The sequence below is a fragment of the Pinus tabuliformis genome, chromosome X (assembly GCF_031772625.1).
Source record: "Pinus tabuliformis cultivar Carrire ecotype Pingquan chromosome X, CPIR1, whole genome shotgun sequence".
Taxonomy (NCBI): Eukaryota; Viridiplantae; Streptophyta; class Pinopsida; order Pinales; family Pinaceae; genus Pinus; species Pinus tabuliformis.
This window is the reverse complement of record NC_142308.1, coordinates 140312413-140334718: the sequence shown is the minus strand read 5'-3', so window position 1 is coordinate 140334718 and position 22306 is coordinate 140312413. Positions and strand designations below refer to the sequence as shown.

Genomic DNA, 22306 nt, shown 5'->3' with positions numbered 1-22306 from the left:
CCATTAAAAATAATTAATTATTTTAATTAAAAACTGTCTCCGGGTGGAATTTCCCAAAACAATTTTTGGGTATTGGAGAATCCATGTGTCTAAGCCTTCCTGTAAATTTTGAGACTTAGAGCAAATCCGTTGCTACTAGAAATCAATAGGAAGGGCTGCCCTAGCTTCCAACATCATCTTGAACTTTTTCATTTTCATTTTTTCCTTGAATTCTTGCTTCAAAGAGTAGCTTTCAACCTTTTTGTCTGACCCAGATCTCTCCTCTCTTAGTGTGTTTGATACCAAGGTGAAAGGCCAAGGCTCCTGCTGCCTAGCAGACCCAACTCCATTCGTACCAACAGCAATATGCACAACAACCCACTGAATAGCTGCAAGCTGTGGAGTATTAAATGTCCTATGAAGATGTTCTGTAAAATTTGATGTAAAACATTCAGGCATTGCTAGAGGCTGCTCCTCATACTTAAGAAAGTGCTCCGGGCTAGGATCTAAAATTGCTCTTTGCATCTGGGTATTAAGACACTAAAAAGCATGCAAAGCCACATATTCATCTTCACTATCATAATCCATATTTGACATAACCTCTTCTTCAGAATTTTCCATATTCATATCAATTTCTTCATCAAAAGTAATTTCTTCTTCTTTTTCTTCTTCCACATTTTTCTCTTCATCATCATCAATGTCTTCTTCAACATCTTCCTCATTGTTATGATATTGTTCATCTTCTTGTTTCTCAAGATAGTCCACATTTTGATCTATATCAACTTCTTCGAAATCTTCAACATTATAATAATCTATTGCTTCACCTTGTTTCGTTTCTTCACTGCCGCTATCATCTTCCTTATTATCGATTTCCTTTAGACGCGTTGTAACTTCTGCATATGATTTTTCCCATTATTGAAGCTTTTCTTGAATTTTACTTAACTGCTCAATGAATTTAGGACGTAAACGTAATGGCATATTGTGCGGTGGATAACGTTCAAGGACTCGCATGGTTATATTGTGCGACGGATAACGTTCAAGGACTTGCATGGTTATATTGTGCAGCGGATAACGTTCAAAAACTCGCATGGCTCTAATACCACTGAAGCAACAAAATTTGTAGCTTGGTGACTTTTAAGGTAAAAATACACAAAGGTATTTGTAATAATAATGTATTATATATATAAAATGTACAAGTGATGTTGAATGTTACAATGAGGACCCACTTATATACCTAGGCAGGTGTTCTTTCATAATTGGGCATGTCTTTTAGACATGCCTTTTCACTTCACTTAATGACTATTTAACATAATCATTATTTGATTATTTATTATTTACATTATCTATATTTATTTTATTTGTTATATTATTAAATTCATAACAACAACTCGCACTTTCCCAGATCACATAGTCATTTGTAGGTTCATGCATATTTCACACGTTGCACATGATCATATGTACAAGCATGCAATTTCCATTGGCCATTAACTCATAACAAATACCAGAACCAATTCACACCTCCATCACATAGAGCATTGCACCAATTCAAAATCTCGAGCCGTTATTTCCCTCATTGCTCCCCTTTGGAGGAACATTCCTTGTGCATCAGATCAAAGGCATCTCAGGCTAGGGAAACATTCAATTCCTATACAGAGATCTACGCGACCTTCGTTATGCTACTAGAGTTCAATATCAACTGCGCTATGTTATGATGTGTATAGTCAAGTCATATAACCAACAACTAGCTTCAATCTTCACTATGTAGCCAGATATTATCTGCGCTGTTCAACCGAGATAGGTCTGATTCAACCAATAAGAATGTCGAGATTACTCAGATTCGGACTAAAAATTAACAAAATTAACTTTGACTTGCACATGTAAACCTTCAGGAAACCAGCGAGATCTTAGAAATCCATGATCAATTTGTTTCAGAGGATGCCATAGAATAGTACCTCAAATGGGCCTCAAAAGGTGCTACTAGCCTCAGCAAAAATCCAGCAAGAAACTATTACAAAGAAGAAAAATTAACCTAAAAACTCTTCAGAACTTTGACCATAACCTCAGATATGCACGACTACGCAAGGCAATAGAGATCAATCACAGATAGCAAGTTGATTTGATGCATCTTGTGGAGAATTCATCCTTCATTTATAGTGTTGAAGTGGGTCACTTAAAGAGGGGGCCAACCTGATCACTTGGAGGGAAAACCAACTCTAATTTTGAATTTCAAAATTATGTTTTGGAGCCAAAATTTAATTTTTGGCTATTTTTCCCTTGATAAAATACCCCCTTTTCTTATTTTTGACTAGAATAGGATAAACCCAATTTAATTTATGAATGAAAAAAATAGCTTGTAGCATCTTCTTTGGGGTTCCTTGACCAAAAGTGGGGCTTCAATCTTTAAAGAGGCATATCTCCTCAATCGTGAGGAGTTATGGGGTAAACCACCTACCATTGGAAACAACACGACGAGGGCTACCAAATAGAGATGGTTACATGATCAATTTCACTGTTATTCATCCTCAAATTCTTCAACAAGAACAGGGTATCATGACCACGCCGCAGAGACTTGCTTTCTTCTGGGGCTTCTAGTCCATTGGAGCTTCCAGCTAATGCAATCCATGACGTATATTAAGAGCGTTTATAGACCAATGTTGCCATCAATGACAACACCATTCAACAGATATTGTGCACTGTATGGACATGGTTTTATTGAATATCAATAAAGATGATTTTTTTGATTCAAAATATGTGTATATCTTTATTTTTTTGTACTCGCTGATTTTTTCTGATTTGATTAAAATCTTCATTCTTCCACCTCACCGAGCTTTTGCTGATTCCAAGCCTGATAACTTTGATATGGATAGTTCTGCCATATTGAGCAAGGTTTAAAGTTGACCAGGGAGTGAGATGTCTTGTTACAACAATCCAGATATAAACTGATTCGAGCTAGATGCAAGCATAATCATCACCTTTGGTGCATTTAATAAACACATGCATCATATATTATTTGTGTACTTTATCGCCCTCTAATTCCTTTAATGTATGTCATGTTCTTCATGATCCTGCAAAATATCTTACTATTAGAATTATATATCATTGCAAAGGTGGTTTTTGCAAAATACTAAACTCAATTTTGTGCATGTGAAATTTTCACCCATCCTCCTTTGGGAACTACATGTAGTAGTGTTAGCATCTCCCAGCAAAAATTGAGTGAAAATAACAACTTGTGTAGCCTAGCCGTGATAACCCTATGGTTAGTCAAGCCATATACTGAAGACCAATATACATTATAGCCTTGGATACATATACTGAAGACTGATATATAAGAACAAAAATATAAATTATGATCCTACTTGATTCTATATTAAAGTATAATAGCTCTATATTAAGAATAGTTATTGGCATCTTACCATTCCTTCCTGAAGAACACGAACAGTTCGCAATGATCTCAGCCCTGGTTCTTTAGGCCTCTCAAGTCCCTGTGACAAATGCCATCTCACTCCTTTTTATAAGCATAGAATTATTCCAGAGAACATTGAAGCTCTGGTAACAGAAATTTAAAGGCATGCAAGGAAAAAAAACATTTTATAAATAACATAAATTGGTAACTATGAGACAAAATGTGAAGGACAGAAATAAGTTTATCAGTTCAGGAAGTAAGTTGTATAAAAGGTTAGCAATCAAAGAGAAAATTTTCCAACAATATCAAAACGGAAGAGATTATGTCTCATCACCAACCTTTACATAACCTCCTGGATCATGAGTGTCAAGTCCAAGGAAATGTCCAAGACCATGAGGCATGAATACTGCACCTAGTCTTTTTTCCATCATCTCTTCTACAGTTCTGGAGAGGGATGAAAATCATGAACTGCATCTACATGATGGAAATATTTAAAACGATAAATTTGATGTAGCATACCCTAACAGAATGTTGGCATCCTTCAAAGACTTTATAATAACGCTCTCTGCTAACCTGCAATGAAAATCAAATGTAGCCATGATCAATAAACACCAAAAATTAACAAGTAATAAAGAAATGAAATTTTATTAGACCTTTTAGACAGGAGTTGCTTTTACCTTACTTTTTTCGTTATTATATGAGTTTGTACTTTGTGTCCAATTGCTGGACATTTTCTTTTACTTTATCTCCAATACAATTTCACCTGAAACCACCTAAAGACACTTCTTCCAATAGTTCAAGTATAAGCCAATACATGATATTTCAACCTATCAGTTCTTTTCCCTTTGTATTGTCAGTGCTGTCATGAGTTGGTGCTTTTTAAAGCAGACATTTTGGTCTGATGTCGATTTCAAGACATGCTAACAAGTGTAATGCTCTATGTCCTCTAGACCAATACAATGTATTACAAATAAGTTATGGAGAGAAGGTAGGGACAAAATAATAAATATGGTATTTAGGAAACAAAGGGTAGTTCAGTGAAAGTCAATTGGGTATATCTCGGGTGGTTGGGAGGAATGATTGGGATCCTCCCAACACAGGTTCAATTCCCATAAGTGACGTGATGAACTTTGATGTAATGGCTTCAAGCTTTGTTGTTGAGAATGAATAGTCCCTCGAGAACCAGAACATATATATTCCTCATATGCAATATAAAAGTACTTTCCATGTGAAAAAAAAGTTGTATTTGGTAAAAAATGGCTAATCCTGACATGTTTTTGGCACCCCGACAGTCATATGAATACCATAAAACACAACCAATGAGAAAGCAGGTAGTACATTCCAAAGCAGTCTTGATGCTCTTATGACTCATGGCACATGATCAATGGGTACATGGGCTTGAAGATGCTACTCTATGACGTAGTGCATCATCTTGGTAAGAAAATTGCCACCTAGATAGGACCATATACAAATTCCATTTGCCACATTTTTTGCTCAACATGGTTATCATTGTCAATGTCAATGCAATCCTGAGACTAATCAGGAAAGCCAAAGACACCTACAACATCTCACTGGGGATAACTTTTGTTGTTTGGCTTACGAGGTCTTATTGTCTTGGTGACTTTCTGAACTTCTCAAATAGGGAATGATTAAACTTATCCCCAAGAATGTAGCATGAGAGACCATCAAGAGTTGAAGACCTATCACTTTGCTTAGTATTGCCTATACAAAATTATGATCAAGGCTTTGGCCTTGAGGATATGGTGGGTGGATAGATTAGTGCATATATGTTTTGTGTAGGAGCGGTTCATACCGGACATTGTTATTTTTAGTTTGGGAGGCTTTGGAGTTTGCCAGAGAGATTGGCTAGCAATCCCTTTTTCTTAAAATTGACTTTGACAGAGGCTATGATCAAGGAGATTGGTCCTCCATTATAGAGATACCAATTTGTTTGGGTTTTGGGCCAAGTTATGTTGCCATGGTGAAAACCCTTTTTACTAATGTTTCAAGCATTTATCTCAGTAAACAATTCCTTATCCCTACCGATTCTGTTAAATTATTTTACACTAGATCTAATTTACTTCAACAATTTATTAAAACCTAGAAAATATTTATGAAATTGCAGATAAAATAAACACACTAGTATATTAACTCAGAAAATAAAATGCAGTGAATATAAAATGGAGAAATCAATCACACTACAAAAGCAGATTTGTGTCCTGTTAACCCACCAAAATGGGTAACCCGATAGGAGAACTTTTCTCTCCTATCTTGGAAACCAGCAGCCCTATACATTGCTCAGTGATGATGAGATGCCACATTCCTTTGCTGTTTGCACAAGTCATACACCTTCCACTATCTGACAATTCCTCTTGAATGAAGGTGGGCTACCTCTCAGCAGGTACTTTAACCATTTTGCAATCAAGTGGTTTACTTAGTGTTTTGGGCATTTTAACATGGATAAAGGGGTGATCTAGATGATTGACCAATCTTGACTATAAGCTTGTTCTCTCACCTTACCAAGGGGGTTAGTCTTTAGACCTAGTCTAGTGGGACTACCCCCAAGGCCTTAGGGTTTTAGGAGGGGAAACTTGGATTGAAGTAGCATGTTGATAACCATTCTATACTTAACATCTTTCAACATTCCCTTGATACCTCACTCATCCTTCGGGTTAACTATCATTGGTTCATTGGGATTTGCCACTCATTCATCCACATCCTTGAGTAAGGTTGAAAAACTTTGCACTGGAGGTTGATGCAACTACAAGAATGATAAACACATAAGATGGCAACAACAAAAGAAAAAGAGAAGTTAAAATGCAAAAGATGGCTGAGACATAATTAGGACGTGGGAAAAAGCCTAGCATGAGCTCTACCTCACTCATTAGTCATCACCCAGCTCCTGAGCACTTGATGCTCCATCTCATCATAAGGAACCCTTGCATATCCCAAGCCCAATGAGTGAGAAATTGACTCATCTTAAGGGGTAAATGCTATATCATAAAAAGCAAGCTTGAACCCTTGAGCTATGCACGATATTAAAGCTTTATCAAAAAGAAGTAAAAGGTGCACTAGAGGGCTGGAAAAAGCAGGTCAAGGAAAGGGTAACTCATGCCTCTATTATTGCTCCCTTCATTACACCCATACACTTAGGATGTGGACCTCCATCAGCAGGTCCTTTGGCCATGGCACTTAGACATGAAGTCATTTCCCTTCGTTGCCACCTATTTCCACTGTTGATTTGTGGTAGCATCGGATGTGCTCTAGCCATGAAAATTGGTGGGGAGGCTAAAGAACATGAGATTTCCAAAACCCAAAAATCGTTTGGAGAAATTCTACCCGGATGAGGAGATATTAAAATAATTAATATTTTTAATGGGGTCCTAAGTACAAACTTAAGAAAATTAAAATATTAATATGTATTAATATAATTTTGGGTTAGAAGGTTCCAAGAGACAAGGATCAGGCCAAATCTAATCTTAGCCGTTGATTAGGGACTTAATCTCGGCCGTTGAAGACTCAACAGGAAAAGTATAAGAGGAGGCTTGAGGGTTAGTTGACGATACACCAAATTGATCAGTCAATTCGATTTTTTGGAGCAGGGTTTTGCTGAGAGAATCGAGCTAGTGGTTTGCTGCAGCGAGGAGCAGTTCGACACAAGGTCGAGAATACATAGCAGAGAGGCAGAGATAGTGCCAGCGAGACAGCATAGAGCCTGGAGAGGCTGACGCAGAGGCAGTTAGGACTTACGCAGAGACTGAGGAGGCTAGTGTGGGTGATGCAGAGGGCCAGAGGGTTGACACAGAGAGCCAAGGGGCTGATGTAGAGGCATCAGTAGATGTGCAGAGGCTAGCAGAGATGACGCAGGGCCAAGATGCAACGTTGGGTGATTTTCGTGGGGTAGATTGAGTGTTGGTGAGCTGAGAGGGTGACGTAGTCCCTAGTAGAGTGACGCAGAGCAGTGGAGAAGCTTGGAACATCTTTCGATGCCCAACTAAGGAGCTGTCGTAGTTGCTGTGGGATTGATCATCTAGTGACTGATCAGCCGGAATATCTGTCTCCGAGGAGAGGTACTTCTGCCAAGGGAATTCTCGGTTGGGTGAGCCATTTCTGGCACCCTAATTGTATTCAGAAACTGCATAATAATAATACCCTTTGAATATCTGCACCAGTTTTCCCGCATTGGGTTTTTCCAGGGACATTGGTCCAAAAATAACGGTGTCACTTGTGTGCTGGTTTCTTTCAGTTGATGATCTGTAAATGTTGATACTGTACTTGTGTTTATTTTCAGTGTTTACATGGTAAATAACTTGTTAAGTAATTAAACAAGTAGGAAGAAATAACTAGGGCTATGATGTTTTCTTCATTAAGGAGAAAGTATACGTCAAACACCCGAGTTGGAAAGGGAATGCCCAGATCGGAGTCAGAAGTAACAGGCTGTATAAATTACAGCTAGAATCTTCAATGGCACTAATAGGCAACAGTGGGGAAAAAGATTTGAATGAATTATGGCACAGGAGGATGGGACATTTACACCATGGGGCTCTAAGAATTCTCGGAAGAACAGTAAAAAAAGTTCCAGAGTTGAGTACCAAAAGAGATGATGTATGCAGAGGGTGCGCACTAGGCAAGTATGCCAAAGCAACATTTTCCAGAAGTAACAATAGGGTTAAGAGTGTTCTAGGATTGATACACTCAGATATCTGCGGACCCATGTCCACAAAAGCTCTTAGTGGTGCCGAATGCTTCGTCACCTTCATTGATGATGTTGATTTGGGGTAGCATCGAGTGTGCTCTAGCCATGAAAATTGGTGGAGAGGCTAAAGTACATGAGATCTCCAAGACCCATAAATGGTTTGGACATATTGTACCCGATTTGGGAGATATTAAAATAGCTAATATTTTTAATGGAGTTCCTAAGTCTAAACTTAGGAAAAATAAAATATTAATGGGTATTAATATAAAACTGTGTTAGAAGGTTCCAAAAGTCATGGATCAAGCCAAATCTAATCTTAGTTGTTGATTAGAGATGTATCTCGGTCGTTGAAGGACCAAGGAGAAAAGTATAAGAGGAGGCTTGAGGGTCAGTTGGAGAACACACCAGAGTGATCAGTCATTCATTTTGCTAGAGCTGGGTTGCTAAGCAAAAGTGAATTAGTGATCAGTAACGAGGGGCAGTGAAAACTGGACAGAGAGGTAGAGATAGTACTGAGAGACTAATGCAAAAGTAGGGAGAGCGAGAGAAGCAACCAATTCAGGCCACACAGAGCCCAGCATAGACAACACAGAGGCCAGAGGGACTGCATTATCCACGCAGAGGCTGCTGGAGTGACACAGAGGCTGCGTAGTGCCTCAGAGGGCTGACACAGAGGGTCCTGGGGCTGACGCAAAGGCCAGAAGGGCGCTGAGCTTCAATTGTGACAGAGAGGGTTTTGTGGGACAGGTTTTCTGAATACTTGTTTCCGAATATAGAGGTATTTACCGTGTATTTTTCTCTATCGAGGGAGCCAGTTAGGCACCCAGTTGTACTCAAGGAAATACTGCATAATAATAAACCCTCAGAGTAGTTGGCACCGTTTTACCCATTGGGTTTTTCTGGGGACATTTATCCAAAAATAATGGTGTCACTTGTGCATTTGTTTTCTTTTAGCTGATGATCTGTAGATGTTGTGACTCTATTCTGTTTATTTCGGTATTTAAATGTTTTAAATAACTTATTCAAAATTTATAAGTAGAAGAAATAAACCAACAAAATACAGATTAATTTTCTAACGGATAGACTTAGAAAATTCAACATGGTATTAGAGCGTGGTTACAGATCACAGGAGAGCTGAAGGCATCAGTTAAGCAGAGCATTTGCAGCAGAATCAACTGTCCTGAGTGACAAAGCTGATCCTTGTAGAAAACGACAGAAGAAGGGTTGACGCAGAGGGACTGCGTCATCAGTCCGGGCTAGAGAGAGGCCAGCATAGAGGCTGAAGAGGGCAGAAAGAGGCTCACACAGAGCCACGTAGAGACCAGGGGTGTTGACGCAGTTGGCTTAGTGAGCTGTTTTGCCAGTGCCGGGTATTGTGTAGAGCTTAGAGGCTCAGTCCTTTGGCTGCTGGGGCATAGGAAGCTGTGGGAAGTTTGCGGAAGCGAAGCTGGTGGGGTACTGTGGACATAACAATACCTAACAAGGAAAAACGAAGGTAGAGGGAGTCGCTACCGAGGCAGATTTCTAGCCAGGAAATCCATATTAGTGTTGCAGGTGCATGGGAGATTGGAGAGGTGCGACTCGACGGTTGGCAGGCGGATTTCCAGGAGGGAAATCGAGACTCAGAAGGAGTCTAGCAGAGAACTTCCAGGAGGGAAGTAGAGACTTAGAGGGAGTCAAAAAGGAGTCGAAAGGAAGAGCAACGAGATGGCCATGAATGGACTGAGGGATCAGGACAGGCTGGACGGGGTGTCCAACTTTGTCATCTAGAAGGCCATGATCCTATTTGTTCTAGATAGACATCGCGTCAAGGCCTTCTCCTTGAGAATTGTGGCTATCCCAGTCGACCCAGCTGACAATGATAGGTATGAGGATGCAATGGCTAAGGCGAAATGCATAATTCTTGATGGGGTCAAGGATCATGTGGTCCAACATATTGCCGAGAAGGAGACGACAAAGGAAATGTGGGATACCTTGAAGACATTGTATCAAGGCACTTTTGTGCAGAGGAAGATGCTACTGGAGAATCAGTTGCGGTCGTACCAGATGCAGAAGGGGGAGTAGATAGATCACTTCCTCAGTAGGTTGAAGGAGATCCGAGACCCACTGACTTCTATAGGGTCCATGTTGGATCAGGAATTGATGGTGAGGACCGCCCTAAACGCAGTCTCCAAGTGGAAGACATTCATCCAAAGCATTTTGGGCAGAGCGAATCTTCCAAGATGGGAAGAATTATGGGCAGATCTTCGCCAAGAAGAGATCAGATGGCTGACCAAGACGGGAAGCAACAACAAAGGGGCCTGGGTCAAGAAAGAGGAGAAAGAGGATGTAGCTCTGGCATTTGTGGGAGAGCATGGGAAGCGGAAGAAAAAGGACCTCTCCAAGATAAAGTGCTTCGACTGTGGGGAACTGGGGCATTATGCGAACCAGTGTCCGAGGAAGAAGAATAAGGGAGAGGCGTCTGACTCCTAGGCAGCGCTAGCGAAGGCGGAAAAGGAGGTAGAGAATGATGACGATTGTGCCATGAGTGCTCATGTACCTCTAGAGAAGAGGTGGGGTGAGATCGAGCTGTAGTCAGAAGGACTACAAGCGATGAGGGGCAGGATCCTTGAGGTGCCCAAACTCTTGGATCAAATCCGGCTGCGGGAACCCCGAAGTGACAGTAGCAAGATGGCGGATGTCGGTAGAAACAGATGCGGATGAAGCGACAGAGAAGTGTTAGAGGTGCAGTAGTCCCTGGCAGTGCAAACAAGCTTGCAGCAGTGTGAAAGGCACAAAGGAGGTTGTAGCAGTGCAGGATGGCACAGAGAGGTGTGAAACGGTGCAAGATGTAGGGAGTTGTTGCAGTAACGCAAAGGTCAGTAGAGGGAGCACTTATTAGCGACAGAGGGAACTTCAACATCGGGAGTGTTTCTAGCTTGACAGGGATGTCAGTAGTTGGGTGGATCAGTTACTTACTTCTCAGTAACTGAGTTGTAGTATGTAGTAGCATGATGCAACATGATGAGAGGGGGATGCAGTGCTGGGAGTATGGACTAGCAGCAACACAGATGTAGACGGAGCTGTTGTACGGATGCATCAGTGGCAATGGCAGGGCCATGGGCAGCAGTACATGATGTAGCAATGCAGAGGATGTTGGGCGGGGAGGCCTAGCATCAGCACAGTACCGGTGCCGGATAATCAAGGTGATACTCAGTGTGGAGTATTACTAGAGCACAGTCCTTGCTAAGAGGGAGTGTTGGGTTGGGGTAGCACCGGGTGTGCTCTAGCCATGAAAATTGGTGGAGAGGCTAAAGCACATGAGATCTCCAAGACCCAAAAATGGTTTGGACAAATTGTAGCCGGTTTCAAAGATATTAAAATAATTATTATTTTTAATGGAGTTCCTAAGTCTAAACTTAGGAAAGATAAAATCTTAATGGTTGTTAATATAAAACTAGGTTAGAAGGTTCCAAAAGTCATGGATCAAGCCAAATCTAATCTTAGCCATTGATTAGTGATGTAATCTCAGTCGTTGAAGGACCAATGAGAAAAGTATAAGAGGAGGCTTGAGGGTCAGTGGGAGAACCAGAGTGATCAGTCATTCATTTTGCTAGAGCGGGGTTGCTAAGCAAAAGTGAATCAGTGATCAGCAGCGAGGGGTAGTGAGTACTGGACAGAGCGGCAGAGACAGTACTGAGAGACCAACACAAAAGCAGGGAGAGCAAGAGCAGCAACCGGTTCAGGCCATGCAGAGCCCAGCAGAGACAACGCGGAGGCCAGAGGGACTGCGTCATCTACATAGAGGCTGCTGGAGTGATGCAGAGGGTCCCAGAGGCTGCGCAGTGCCTCAAAGCGCTGCCGCAGAGAGTCTTGGGGCTGACGCAAGTCAACAAGAGGCTGACACAGAGGCCAGAAGGGCCAGCGTTGAGCTTCAGTTGTGTCGGAGAGGGTTTCGTGGGACAGGTTTTCTGAATACATGTTTCCGAATATAGAGGTATTGCTGCCGTGTATTTTTCTCTGTTGGGTGAGTCGGTTAGGCACCCAGTTGTACTCAAGGAAATACTGCATAATAATAAACCCTCAAAATCGCTGCACCGGTTTTCCCGCATTGGGTTTTTTTGGGGACATTTGTCCAAAAATAACGGTGTCACTTGTGTGCTTGTTTTCTTTCAGCTGATGATCTGTAGATGTTGTGATTGTATTGTGTTTATTTCGGTATTTAAATGTTTTAAATAACTTGTTCAGAATTTACAAGTAGTAGAAATAAACCAGCAGAATACAGATTAATCTTCTAACAGATAGACTTAGAAAATTCAACAGATGACCATTCCAGAAAGACTTGGATCTACTTTCTAAAAACCAAGGATGAGGTTTTTGGTCGATTCAAAGAGTTTAAGGCTCTAGTTGAGAATCTGATAGAAAAGAGGATAAAGATATTGCGCTCAGACAATGGTGGAGAATATATTGACAAGGCCATCACTGATTTTTGTGCAAGGGAAGACATTAAAAGAGAGTGGACAACTCCTTATAATCTGGAGCAAAATGGAGTAACAAAAAGGAAGAACAATACTATTGTTGAAGCAAAGAGGGCGATGTTGTATGATCAGGATATGCCCAAGTTTCTAGGGGCAGAAGCATGCAACATGGCTGTTTATGTCTAGAACAAGACTCCTCACAGGGCATTAAGTAAGATTACTCCGTAGAGTATCTTCACCGGTAAGAAGCCTGAGGTGAGTTATTTCAAGATATTTGGGAGTTTGGCATATTGCCATATACTTGAAGAAAAGAGGAAGAAATTGGATCAGACTGTGGAGAAAGGATATCTTGTGGGATATAGTGAGAATGCTAATGCATATAGAGTCTATCTTCCGGGGAATAGGAAGATCGTAATTCGACGGGATGTAAAGTTCATGGAGGATAGAGTTTTCAGGAAATCCCGGGAAATGCCTTTCGAAGAACAGTCAAAGGATGATCCATTAGTCCAACCACTTCGACCAGTAGAAACTAGCACCAGTATTTCTCCTAAAGGCAAAGCTCCAAAGGTATTACAACAGGTGGAGTTTCAGAAAGAGGAGGAGAAGATAGATATACCCACTACCAGTGGAAGAACGAGCTGGGAACTTCAACAGATTCTACGAGATGCAGAGGATTTCGTCGATGCGCCCAGGAACAAGAAAAGGGAGCGTAGGCAGCCTGACAGATACCAAACCTTGGTGGCTCAGGTTGGAGAACCCTCTAGTTTTCAGGAGATCGTTTAGCATCAAGTGTGGGTAGATGCTATGGTGGAGGAGTACAGTTCCATAATGGTCAATGATGTCTAGGAAGTGGTACCTAGGCCTCAGGACAGGTCAGTTGTAGGTTCAAGATGGATCTACAAAGTCAAGTATGTTGCAGATGGCAGTGTGGAAAAATACAAAGCTAGGTTTGTGGCTAAGGGGTATGCTGAGAAGGAAGGGATATACTACAAAGAAACCCTCACCCCAGTAGCTAGGTATACTTCTATTAGATCTGTGATATCCCTTGCAGCACAGATGGGGTGGGAGATTCACTAGATGGATGTCAAGGTTGCGTTCTTGAACGGGGTGATAGAAGAAAAAGTATACATTGAACAACTAGAGGGTTTTCAGACACATGAGAAGAAATCTCATGTATGCAGGTTGAAGAAAGCCTTGTATGGGCTTAAACAGGCACCTAGAGCATGGTACGATCGAATTGATGGTTACTTGCAGAAGATGGGTTTTGTCAAGGGTGATGCAGATTCTAACCTTTACTAACTAGTTGTAGAGAATGAGCCTCTAATCCTGGTGTTATATGTGGATGATCTTTTCCTGACAAGCTCATCAAAGATTGCAAGGAAAACCTAGCTACAGAATTTGACATGAAGGATTTGGGATGGATGCATTATTTCCTGGGGTTGGAAGTTTGGCAGTAGAAGGGTGGGATTTTCCTTGGACAAGGGAGATACGCTACAAAGATTTTGAAAAGGTTTAGAATGCAGGACTGTTGACCTATGGCTACTCGAATGATTACCAACTGGAAGAAGATTGATGCATCCAAAGGTAAAGAAGTTGATCCTACCTTGTACAAGAAACTCATAGGGTCCCCAATGTATCTGGTCAATACCAGGCCAGACATTTGTTACGCTGTCAACACCCTTAGTTAGTTCATGGTGGAACCAAAGAGGGCACACTGGGCAACAACTAAGCATGTTCTCAGATATATATGAGGAACAGTCGAGCACGGACTAATGTACACCCAAGGCAATGACATCAAGCTGAGAGGGTTCACTGACTCAGATTGGGCTGGAAGTTTAGCAGATTGGAAAAGTACCTCTGGCTACTGTTTCAATATTGGATCGAGAAAATGCTTGTGAATCTATTCAGGAGAAGGATGGGAGCGACCAATATTTTGTGTGATAATTAGAGTTGCATCAAGCTCTCTGAGAATCCAGTATTTCATGATTGGTCGAAGCACATTGACATAAGGTGTCACTTCATCAGACACTGTGTCCAACGAGGGGCAGTACAGTTGAGGTATACCCCGACAGGAGAACAGGTGGCAAACATTCTCACCAAGGCTCTAGGAAGAACAAAGTTTGTTTATTTCAGGGAGAAGATGGGAATGGTCAAGAATCCATTTCAGAAGCAGAAGCGGATAGCATAGGGAGTTGCAGTGCAACAGTTAGTAGTGGTAGTGCTATGGGCAGCATGATGCAACATATTCAAAGGGAGTTGCAGTACATATGTAGTGATAGTTGCAGTGTGTTGCAGTAGCACAGTAGATGAGGGGCAGCAGGCCGAGCATCAGTAGCACAAAGGACCAATGTTGTGGATCAGTGTGATGCTTCTATTGGGAAGCATTATGAGAACACATTCCTCGCTAAGAGGGAGTGTTGATTTTGGGTAGCCTTGGATGTGATCTAGCTCCAAAATTTTGTGGAGGGGCTAGAATTCATGAGACCTCCAAGACCCAGAAATGGTTTGGAGAAATTCCACCCAAATGATGAGTTATTAAAATAATTAATATTTTTAATGGGGTTGCTAAGTCCAAACTTGGGAAAGTAAAAATATTAATGGGTATTAATAAAGATATGGGTGAGAAGCTTTTATGAGGTGAGGATCAAGTCTGTTTTAATCTTAGCCGTTGATTAGGGACTTAATATCGATCGTTGATTCATCAACAAGAAAAGTATAAGAGAAGACTTGAGAGTCATTTGGAGACACACCGGGGAAAATACTCAGAGGGTGAAGGAAGAGGAGGGTATTAACATCAATCAGGGACTGAGGAAGAGGTGACGCAGAGCATCTGAGAGATAGCGCAGATGGAAGGTCAGTGAGACAGCGCAGCTGGAGACGCAGTCCTCACGCAGAAGTGACATAGAGGAGGATAGAGGGTCTCCAGGGTGTCAGAACTTCTCCGAGAGATAAGGAAAATTGTCTCAGGTGTTTTCTCTCAGAAGTATCTCAATATTCTATAGAGTCGTTCCTTGTAAAGAGATTGTTGCTGAAGATTAATATATAAACCCTCATCCGTTGCAACGATTTTCTCGAATTGAGTTTTTCCGGGGACAATTGTCCAAAAATAACTGTGTTTATGTGATTGATTCTTGTGCTTGTATATCATTGTTAGTTTTCTCTATGCTATTATGTGATAACAAAAACATAATTTATTTTAATGTTTACTTAAGGGTTTTGTAAATAACTCATTGTGGAAATAAGTAGGAGAAATAAATCATTTACTGCAGTAGAATTTCGTGTTAGAAATTTCCACACCAATACTACTGTTTACGTTCAAAATCGATGCCCTCATCAAGCATTGGACTCCAAAACTCTTGAAGAAGTTTTCACCGGTAAGAAACCTGATGTTTCTCATTTTGGAATTTTTGGTAGTCCCATATACTTTCATGTGTCGAAAGAAATGGGAAGTAAATTGGAGGCATTTGGGAAGAAAGGAACTTTTGTGGGCTACAATGAAACTTCTAAGACATATAGAATCTGTGTCTGGTCAAAGAGAAGTAGAGTTGAGTCATGATGTTACCTTTGATGAGGATGCTGTCTTAAGGAAGATTAGCAACCTTCCTATTCGAAGGAAGGACAAAGAAGCAGATGCAGGAAATTAGGGAGATTCGCAGGATGAGCCGATACTTGATGTTGAAGAACCGATGGATCCCATTGATACTCCTCCTCATGAACCCTCCTCCTCCAAAAGAAGACCCTCATGGTTGAGGGAAAATCTCGAAGATGTCAAGAGACATGTTGCACCGAGGGGGACATTTCCTGAAAGCAAGAAGCCTAATAGGTACCAAGGGTACTTAACTGCTATGAGCACCATTATTCAGTCTGAACCTTGCTCATTCGAAGAAGCTGTGAAGCAACAAGTATGGAAGGATGCTATGAATGAAGAGTACAAGTCAATTATGAAGAATGATGTCTGGGATGTGGTCCCTAGACCCCAAGACAAATCCGTTGTCACCTCGAAATGGCTCTTCAAGATCAAGCATGGAACTGATGGAAGTGTTGAAAAGTTCAAGGCCAGATTCGTTGCTTGAGGCTTCGCTCAAAAGGAAGGTGTAGATTTTGATGAGATATTTGCACCGGCTGCCCGCTACACCACCATCTGTTATAGCCCTTGTTGCCTCGTAAGGATGGAATCTTCATCAGATGGATGTCAAGACTGCCTTCTTGCATGGTTCACTTAAGGAGGAAGTCTATGTAGAACAACCCGAGGGGTTCGAAGTTCAAGATTGTCAATCACATGTATGTAGGTTGAAGAAGGTCCTCTATGGGTTGAAGTAGGCACCCCGAGCTTGGTATGAGAGGATCAATAGCTACCTGATGAAGTTGGGATTTACAATAAGTGAAGATGATCCAAACCTTTACTTTAAGGTTGAGAATGATAGACCTCTCATCTTGGTGCTCTATGTGGACGATCTCTTTCTGACAGGTGCAGATCCGGATTCCGAATTTGATATGAAGGACCTAGGACTGATGCCTTACTTCATAGGGTTGGAGGTCTGGCAAAAGCCAGGGGAGATTGCTCTCTCTCAAGGAAAATATGCTGTGAACCTACTTGAAAGATTTGGGATGGTGGATTGCAAGTTCGTGACTACTCCAATGGAACTTAACTTCAAGAAGTTATGTGGAAGTGTTGCTGGGCCTGATTTGGGAAATCCTTTTAAGTATCGTCAACTCATAGGGGCCCTGATGTTCTCGGTGAACTTTCATCCGGACATATGTTTTACAGTGAACAAATTGAGTCAGTTTATGGTCGAGCCTCATCATATACATTGGATTGTTGCCAACAATCTCTTGAGATATTTCCAGGGCACAATCACTTATGGATTGAGATACATTGCCGGGAATGTGAGGCTCCTTGGTTACTCTGATGCAGACTAGGCTGTCAGTGTGGTGGATCGCAAAAGCACATTAGGATGTTGCTTCTCCCTAGGTTTTGCTTCAATATCATGGATGAGCAGGAAGAAAAAGTCGGTTCCTTTAAGCACCGCTGAGGCTGAATACATTGTTGCTAGTTTGGCCTCCTGTGAAGTCGCTGGTTGAGGAAGTTCTTTAGTGAGCTATTTGGACATGTGCTAGATACCACTGCGATCTTCTGTGACAACCAGAGTGGGATTCATATTTCTGAGAATCCCATGTTTCTTTATCGCTCCAAGCATATTGATATCAGGTACCACTTTATCTGGGACATGGTACAATGGGAAGCAATAAGGCTCCATCATATTGGGATCGATGAGCAGGTCGCCGATATTCCTACGAAGCCCCTTGGGAAGGTCAAATTCTTAACCTTCCGTGAAATACTTAGAGTCATGTAGAGACCCTCTTATGAGGGTCCTGTATGAGATGGATAGTGAGCTCTAGGAGCTCTGGGGGGCTTGTGGCACTTCTTGGAGCGATGCGTGACCATAGGGTGACTAACCCTCCCCTAGTGGTGCGTTATATACAAGGTTAATGGTTCACCTTCCCCTGTGATACCCCATGGTGGCATATGCATAGGTTGAGTGGCTCACCCTCCCCTATGGCATATGAGCAGGATGAACGGTTCACCTTCTCATGCTGGCACATCCTACCTATGCAGTCTGGGACTCATGGGAAGTACCTATCATCTAGCCAATGAGTAGGAAATGAGGATAGGGACCATAGTACTACCGATGGACGCATCGTGTACTACCGTACTCCCTATGCTAGAATTTTGATATTGACCTGGGATCAATGGAAACTGACTATGGGTCAGTTAAGAGTGGTATGACACACTCTGTTGTTGGAGGCTGACTTCGGGTCATTGGAGAATGGTATGATATATTCTCGATCATTTCTTCTTTCTTCATGGTTCAATAGAGCTAAGTAGTGCAGTGAGAGGGATGGTACAAAATGTTAGACAGTTTGGCAAGTGATGTTCTCCCTAGTTGAGAGGGAGTGTTAAATTTGGCAACTAGGGCCAAGCATCACTTTGGACATCTCTTATGAGGCAACTAATATTTTTCTTGGATTCCTCTTTCCAAGAGGTGCAGGATTGATCTAAAGATCATCCCATTTTGACATGTACAAATGAAGTTATGAATTTATTTTGATTATGGACAAATTGTCAAGGTCGGCCAACCATCAAATTAGCCTCCTTCGGCGTTCAACGTTGCATATAAATACAAGGTGCCTCCTCATTTTGGCATTGCATCTCATTCATCTTTCTCTCTCTCATCTTGATTGGGTACGGATTTTTGGGCCTATCTATCTCCACACGTGCGAAAGGAAGACTGTCTTTTCTAGCTGTTGCGTTGACCAGATTTGACTGAAATTTCAGGAGATTGACTTTGACCATCGTTGACCCTGTTTGACTTCGAGTTTGTGATGGAGACTTCTGTTTGGGCAGGCCGCTATTTTGGGCACAAAAACCAAGGTTGTTTGACCCTAGTGTTGACCAACATTGACTTCCCTAGTTCTGGTTGCTGTGTTGACTTCTGTTGACCAAGTTTGATTGGTTATTTTCGGACTATTTTGGGCTACATTATCTTGTTGTTGGAGGCCAAATTGATTGCGCTGTTTTGGAGGTCTATTTCAGCCCTGTTGACAAGAGTTGACTTTCTGGTTAGGGCTTTCTGTTTCTACTGTTTTGGTTGATTTGTTTGGGCAAGTGAATATTGTAAATTGCACTCTCTCTCTCTGCTGAAATTTTGAAGAATTATAAGAAGAATTGATCAAGGATTTCCCCACATTGGGGTTTGTCCTTGGCTGGTGCCATATCTTGTGTCCTCTTGTGTTGGCTTGTCTTTTACTATTATTGTTTATGTTCTATCTGCATTTTACTATCATGTTGATGTGAGTGCTATATTGGATATGATATTGGGCTAATAGAAAAAATTGAAGTAAAATTTCTCTAAGCATAGAACATACCATTGTTATCCGAAAATTAACACCTTTGCTATATCTTCTTCACACTTCTATTGTTGGGCTCTACTTCACACTTCTCGATCGAATTGCTTGTTAAGTTGCTTGCCTCTAAGTGAGGCCGAGTGTGGCTACATATACACCTCATCTTATGTCCCTTAGGCTGACATGATCTCAAATAGGTAGGTTGACCTCTTCTAGCAAGTTCTTCCATTGTTGTAGGCTGACTTGAAGAGGATAAGTGACAAGGTCTTGGAGGATACTTTACATAGACAAGTTTGACCTTTTACAAAGTGTAACATGACTTCATTACATGACAATGACTATCATTTTATGACTAGATGACAAATAATTCCTAAAGACTCTCAATGGGAGTCTTGACTCAAAAACAAAATCTCTTGCTCATGAAACCCATGAAGCAAGTCAATACAATAATTTTATTTTTCTTCTTCTTTACTTCTCATTACATAAAATCATAATTACATGTCATTATGAAGACTGGACCTAGTTACACTTTTCAACAATAGGGCCTTGTGATAACCCTCTCATGTAACTTGTATACAAATCATAAGCTAGGAAGACATTTAAAGATGATGTTTGTGTGAAATACCTTGATAGCTTTTACATTAAATATCACCCACTTTGATACTCTTATGGATTTTGTACCTATGATATTGATCTCACTTGATTCTGTAAGTTGTGTTAGATGTTTGCTCCCATATATAGTTGCAACCCTTGAAGGATTGTATGATGCTTCTCCAACACTTTAGAGAGGACATCCAACCCCACTTGATAAGTCCACTAGGAAATTTGACCTAAGATGTTGATCACTTTTTGAGGAGCATTGACCTTAGGAGGCCTTCAACACAATTGATGATACCCTTGACTTGAAATGCTGCACTCCATAGCCAGGGCATTGCATAGAAAGTTGATGTACCCCAAAGTTGGCAGTATGCCCCCAAGACGACATTGCACCTTCTTGATGGGCATTACCCTATATCTATGGAGATTTGATGATGATGATGACATATTATCCCTCTAGAGGGGATGGTCAATTGCCCTACATGTCAACGTCAAACTCAAGCTCCATGATGTTCCCTTTATGAGATTGATGGGGGCTTAGAGGAGGATGACATTTTGGATGATGGAGCTTTGCTTGATGATTTGACATCATTTTGATGAGACATGACTTTTGGGATAAGATGCACCCCTTTAGTCATCCATGACCCATTTTGATGAGAGACACACCTTTTGGAGGATGACATCACCCTTGGGGGCATTTTAGCTCACATGTCTGGGTTAAAAGAGACTTATTTTTATGTTTATTCATTGAGTTAGCTATCTCTGGGGGTCAACTTGTAATCACTTTTAATATTGTTTTAGTGATTTTACTCTAATTTTGGACAAAGTTGACTTGGTTTCCCTTGTTGACCACTACATGTCAACTACCCATAGCAGTACACCCCCTCTTTTCGCAAAAGGGGTAGTGCTTGATCGATATGTTCGTGCCATTTGACTATCATCATTAGCCCGATCATGTTATGTTGTAAACCCAGTCTGCATGTGTAAATTGTAAATAATCTTAGCAGATCTGTGTCATGTAATTACCTAGGTAAACCTGATCTTCTAGTGATGATCTACGTTCTGGAAGGTTTTTTGTCTCACCGATCCATGATCGACAGAGTTTTTCTTCAGCTTAACCCCAAAGTCGGAATGGAATTTTTCATTAGAATCTTAGGGGAATCCTAGTGTGCTAGGTCGAGTCTATGTAAAAGTGATTTGGGAATAATCCTAACTATTTGGTTAGGTTATTACAAATCGATTGATCTGCTAGATTATATTTGTGTCGCAGAACTGCGTGGTCTATGAGGGTCTATGTCAAATGGGTTTTCCACCCTTGAGATGTAAAAATGTAAAAATCATGATGCAAAGTGTCTTCAGGTTAGAAAATGTTTTATCCCCTCATAAGTCCTATGTCCTAGGTGATGTTTCCAAAGGTTAAGTTCGAGGGTCCCTTTAAATAAAAAATAATAATAATAATAATAATAAAATATAAAAATAAAAAATAATAATAAAAAAAAATGAAATAAAATAATAATAAGTCGAAGTTTTGAGGAAATAAATGCAAAATTTTAAATTTTTATATTAAAATATGAAATTTCCTCAACATTTAAAATTTTCGACGGATGAGATTAAAAGAGATTTTGATCCTTATCGACGGTCGAGATCACTTTGACAAAGATCACTCGAACTAGTCGTTGGGAAGTTTTTCTTTAAATAGGGTGTTAGGGGTCATTTGAGATCATTCGATCTGTGAGTCTTGTGCTAAAGAAAGCTCTCTTGTAATCGTTTTTTCATGTGCAATAAAGAAAGACTTTGGGGTTGAAATCTTGCTGGTGTTACTCTTCTGGAAATGCTGTAAGATGTTTTATTTTTCTGCATAAATTTAATTTCAGCCATTGTTGATAGCTTGATGAAGAGTGATTTTAAACACAGGGATCTTGTTTAGTCACTAGGGTTTGAATGGTAGTTAAATTTCTGAATATGATGGCATGTACCTCCATTAGATCTGGATTTTAGTATCGTTTTCTCCTTCTTTGTTAATGGTTGAATTAAGCTATGTAGGAAATCTTTGATTTTGAGATTACTGGGCATTCGGGGAAGTTCTCGGCTAAACCAGCCAACTCCCGAAAAAGCATTTTCTGAAGAGCCCAGTTGGTTTTGATCCCGGGCTTATCATTAGAATTTTTCTGGTGAATGCATGAAGGGTGTTTTGAAGCACCTCATCTAATATTTTAAAATTCTAAAAATATTTCTGTGGCATACTGACAAATCTGGCTATTTAGAGCT

At 40.8% G+C, this 22306-nt stretch overlaps 1 protein-coding gene across 1 annotated transcript in view; it reads right to left on the bottom strand.

The window, feature by feature from the left end:
* Positions 1-3358: 3358 nt before the first annotated feature.
* The window catches only part of LOC149138853 (Metallopeptidase M24 family protein), a 538903-nt gene continuing 519955 nt past the window's right edge, over positions 3359-22306 (bottom strand). Inside the window, exons 12-14 of the mRNA XM_089448420.1 lie at positions 3902-3955; positions 3721-3826; positions 3359-3461 (exon numbers count right to left, since the gene is read on the bottom strand). Coding sequence (XP_089304546.1) covers positions 3378-3461; positions 3721-3826; positions 3902-3955 — 244 coding nt within the window. The 3' untranslated portion in view covers positions 3359-3377. The remainder of the gene's footprint in view (positions 3462-3720; positions 3827-3901; positions 3956-22306) is intronic.